This window comes from Engraulis encrasicolus, chromosome 10 (assembly GCF_034702125.1).
Source record: "Engraulis encrasicolus isolate BLACKSEA-1 chromosome 10, IST_EnEncr_1.0, whole genome shotgun sequence".
In the NCBI taxonomy this organism is placed as follows: domain Eukaryota; kingdom Metazoa; phylum Chordata; class Actinopteri; order Clupeiformes; family Engraulidae; genus Engraulis; species Engraulis encrasicolus.
In genome coordinates, this window is record NC_085866.1 from 35,477,838 (window position 1) to 35,482,837 (window position 5,000).

The 5,000-nt window shown below is 45.5% G+C and overlaps 2 protein-coding genes across 2 annotated transcripts in view; both read right to left on the reverse strand.

Moving 5' to 3' along the window:
* uxt (ubiquitously-expressed, prefoldin-like chaperone) overlaps positions 1-5,000 on the reverse strand; it is a 228,878-nt gene that overhangs the window by 46,930 nt on the left and 176,948 nt on the right. The window lies entirely within an intron of this gene.
* bcap31 (B cell receptor associated protein 31) overlaps positions 1-5,000 on the reverse strand; it is a 35,182-nt gene that overhangs the window by 43 nt on the left and 30,139 nt on the right. Inside the window, exon 8 of the mRNA XM_063208714.1 lies at positions 1-1,873. This exon is cut by the window's left edge and continues 43 nt beyond it. Coding sequence (XP_063064784.1) covers positions 1,838-1,873 — 36 coding nt within the window. The 3' untranslated portion in view covers positions 1-1,837. The remainder of the gene's footprint in view (positions 1,874-5,000) is intronic.

Genomic DNA, 5,000 nt, shown 5'->3' on the forward strand with positions numbered 1-5,000 from the left:
AGTTTCTTATATCCCCCTGGCAGACAACAGCTGCCCTCACACCCACCCCCACAGCCTGGCACAGGGGAGCAGAGTAACAGGGGAGAGGGAAGGCTCTGCTTTGCCTTGGCTTTCCTCTGCAGGTGCCTATTTATACCAGGTGCCACAATGCATGATGTCATTATGTGGATCAGCTCGGGGATGGGGGATGGTGGATGGCTGTTCAGGGGTAACACTGCTTGCCCCAACACAGTGCCAGTGTGAGCCGGGCCAGCATGCTGTAGCCATGCTCCGAGATCCCCTGCTGAACAGTAACTGACTGGGACAAACTGAGAGGTGACAAGCCACCCCCTGACATCCTTGGGATTGTGTTTGGGGAGATTCCCCGGCACAACATGCCCCCATGCCAGCTACCAGCTAAGAGACAGACATGAGCCTGTGAGGCACTGGACTAACACATGCAGATGGCTTATTTCAAGGAAAGCTGCATACAGTTGCACTGAAACAAGTGGCAAGGTGTTTAGGCATGCTTCTGCCTAAAGAGACTTTGAAGACAGAGAGAGTGAGCAAGTGAGCAGAAGAGAGAGCGAAAAAAAGACAATGGACATTATGGACTGCAGAATTGTACATCTACAGTGTCTTGTCATAGCGACCCGGTGAGGGTTGTAAGACAAGGCGGCCGCTTGTCGGCTAGCCTGCAGGGCCCTGGCAGTGTTTTGAAACCCAACCCTGTGGTTGTGTCACCAAAGGCAGGTTGCCCAATGCCCACCACCACAGCTCAGGGTGGCCACTGTACGTTTGCACCCTCCCTGTGTAGGTTACAGTATGGTGGGGGGCCTTGGATCATATAACGCAAGCCTCCACATTGGGCACATCGAGATCCAGACCTAACCGGCTGCCACCGTCGCTGCTGCTGCCAGTGCCACGGTATCCCATCGTGCAGCACGTTCTTTACCTTTAATCGAATCGTGAAGGTGAGGTGTGAGCGAGGAGACGGAATGAGCACCTCAACCTGCCAACAGATCAAACGCAGCATTCTTTTTTTCACATTTCCTAAGGGATTAGCATGAACAATGGAAAATCAAGGTGGAGATGTACTGTATTATCGACGCATGGGATCTGAGATCCAAGTGCTAAATAATTCTCAAAGACTCACAAATGTATTTTTTTCCTTTGGAACCAATAATTACCGTAGATAACACAGGAAAGTACTGTATGTTGTAAACAAAGAAATGAATCAAATCCTATATTTTCTGTTTCGTCCCCCCCGTATCTACAGATGACAGGGTTGTTTTGTACATTCTATGGGAGTACCTGTAGCATAGTGCCCATGTTTGGTCCTACAGGCCCATATCAATCGTGGAACGTCACAAGGCTTTGGAACACTTGCCCCAATCGAGAGGAGGGAATATATCAAAACAAACACAAAATAAAGCATGCTTAAAACATTCAGAAAATGAAATATTCAAAAGTGTTTACATAAAAAGAGGAATGTGATGATAATGATAAGTGTAAAATAAGTGTCGCATTAACCAGATATCGTGACAAAAAAAAAGACAATAATTCCAAGAAATTCAACAAACTAACACAAAGCGTGAACCATTTAGGCAGCAGGCTATGGAGCCTTGCGTCTCGCAGGTGGATCCAAACAGGTGCACCAGGTGTGACAAGCGGAAGAGGAAAGGACAGCGCCTCCACCTGGTGATGGTGATGTAGAGCACTCAAATCCTTCATGAGCAGAGAGACGGTGGAGGAAAAGGGTGCGGAGGGGCAGGAAGGGAGGTGAGGTGGACCAAGTGAGGTTGGGTAGGGAGTGGAGGTTAGGTGAGGTTGAATAGTTGGGTACGTCTTCTCCTCCTCAATTGGACTTCTTGTCCTGGGAATCCATGCTTGCCTTAGGAGGACACACACAAAAAAAAACAAATTCAAGATGTTGTACAGTACATTGTATGCAATAGCTGTGCCACATCCATTTTATGAACTGGCTAACACCAACATAATCAAACTGCATTTCCATGTGCTAGGTGCACAGCAATATGTGGACAACACAACACAGTGTTTTTACATTCTGAGACAGAGATTGACCACTCACATCTGCAAACATTGAGAACATTTAGGATTTAGGACTTGGATTTAGTATTTAGATTTGCAATATTTCTTGATTCCTCTACCCAGTGTGAGCCTCTTCTTTACTAAATAACTGATGACACTTGACAACCACACCCTAACTCAACTCTACTGGATTGCTTAATGAACTGTCATCCTTCTACTCCTCTGATATCTAACGCAATTACTGATGTCTGCCCTCTGTGTCAATGTTAAGTCAACACTGTGAGTAATTAGTAGGATGTCTGTTCTTGCAACAACTTCACAGCTCTCTGAATGTGTGTGTGTGTGTGTGGAGAGAGGGGTGTGTGTGTGTGTGTGTGTGTGTGTGTGTGTGTGTGTGTTTGTGGGTATGTCTGCGTGTGTGTGTGCATGCTGGGGCTGGTGAGGGTCATAAAGGCCATGTTAATTCCTCTTGCTGAAAGTCAGTGTCAGCTAGGAGGCCCCTGTAAAACTTAAGACTGAAGCCCCCTGATTTATGTAGTCGACAGGAAGAGACGGGTAACATGACGAGAGCGGTTGAGGATTGGGGAGGTAGCAGTGGCAGGTAGCGGTCGTTTCGATGTCTATTTCCTGGAGATTCTCTGCACACCTGTGCATCATATTCAGGGAAACATGGGGCCAAGGAAAAATACCTTTCGCGAAAATGTGTTGGTGGACACATGTGCATGCGAAAATACACGTGCGCGCAGACACATGCATGCATGTACACACGTACGCACACGCCCCCATGACACCTGTTGTCCTTACATTACACCATGGCCTTGCCACCGACACACGAGGGAGTGCAGTGCCGCGTGCAGCAAGGTCATGTACGGTGCGGTAGGTGTGAAGTCAAGTCGAGCGCTCATTTACCAGAAGGCCACATCACACAATAGGCTCAGTCATCCACCCCAAGGTGCAAAGGTTTTGGAATACTAGTATAAAGGGAGATATCATGCTGGAGATGGACAAGTCTGGATGAGTCTCAATTGCTCATCAGGGCCATTATAATCATCTTCATTGAAAAAAAGACTGTCAGCAGTCTTCAGATAATCAGTTATCTGACTGAAGGCAGGTAGATAAGTGAACATCAAAAGGGCCTGGTCGTTCAGCAGGTGTCATTTATGAAGTGCCAAGGTGATGAATTCAAAATGATGAATAAGCCGCACTTTTACAGTAGTGTGTTTCCAGTGGTGCACCGTGAACCCAAAGCACTTTACATTGAATGTCTAAAATAATTCAAGACTTCATGGTCCAACAACCACCTTGGAGAGGCCAGAGAATCTGAAGACAATGGTCGAAACGTAATCCTGCCATGGAATAAATCTTACAGCCAGCCTTTCTCCTGCACCTTTCCCTGGAATGTGCTCACTCTCCAACCGATGGTGGCCACCTTGACAAAAGTTGCTCTGAACATCATAATTCATATTCACGACACAGCCTTCCCAGTCTGTTTTGCGGGAATCACTCTTCATCCTTTCACACATATTCAGCATATCTGCTGTGAAGGCTGCCATGGGAGGTACAAATCTGGGTCTCCTGCTCAAGGACACTTTGAACTAGCCAGGACGGAGAGGACTAGATCCAGTAACAGTAACACTGCGCACATTGTGCTAGACTACCCACTAAACCACCATCACAACACTACGGCCGCAATAATCCCTACTCAGAATTCCCATTTAATTACCATCAAGTATTCCCTTTAATTACAATTTAAATATTGTTTTTGTGGGTTGTACTTAGACGTGCAATGCAGTCAGGGAAGCCTATTTGGGCTCTTCTGACGCTGCTCACCAAGACAGCAATGTACACGGTTATGCAAGCACAGCAAAAGCCATTTTAGGACACAGTGAAAGTTGCTACCTCCTCAGAGAGGGGTGACTAACGCTGGTGGTGCATGTGCTCCTGCATGTGTGTGGGCGTGGGCGTGGGTGTGTGGGTGTGGGGATATCAGTTCCACAGATGTATTCAATAAACTGTAAATCTATCCAAGACCTGTGAATCACTCAAGTGGAGGCTTCTCTAATGGTGATGCATGTGGCGACCACAACCTTATGGAGTAACACCCCTCCCTGAACTACACACTAAAACCATTCTTAGGAAGTATGCTGTACGTGCATGATAATATTGTCCAGGGTAAACACTCCAGGGTAAACAATCATGCAGTAGGAGGCTGGACCTTTGTGAACGTTCACTACGTGCATGATTCCTCATGCAATAGTTTTCTGATTCATATCATTGCGCAATCATGAACCAAAGGTCAATAAGGCATAAGAAGGTCAAGTTTATGTGTTAAAATGAAGAAAATAAATGTGAAATAAAAGAAAATAAATGTTAAAATAAGAGAGACAGGCACAATAGTCTGCCATCTACTCAGGGTCCCCACTCCAAGTCCAATATCAAATTCTCTGACTTTTCCATGACATTTCCTGACCCACATCTGAATATCCATGACTTCCTTTATGAGGAAATTCCCCTATGATTTGAAGTCCTTACTCTTAACTGGTATGAACCAGTAATGACATACTGAGATACAGTAACTGATTAACTTACAGTATGACTGGTTCATACCAGCTAAGAGTAAGGACAAATTTTGTATGATTTTTGCAATTTTTTATGAGACCTTCACAGATGGACTGTTTCACTTCAAAAGTTGTTTGGTTAAATCAGATGACTTGCATGGATACACAGGATTTAGCTATTAAACCTCCACCAATATTCCAAGACCATCCTGAACCTTTCACATAAAATTGCGAGACTTTTGCAGTCTGGAATATTAATCAACTTTCCCTGATCTGTGGGAACCCTTGTCCACTTCTCCATAAATGCCATTTTACAATTGTCACAAATAATAGAATGACACAGTTGTCCCGCAGTTTGGCCGCTGCCATGCACCTCTCTACTTCCTTTCTAAACTTCTATTTGGAGCTTGC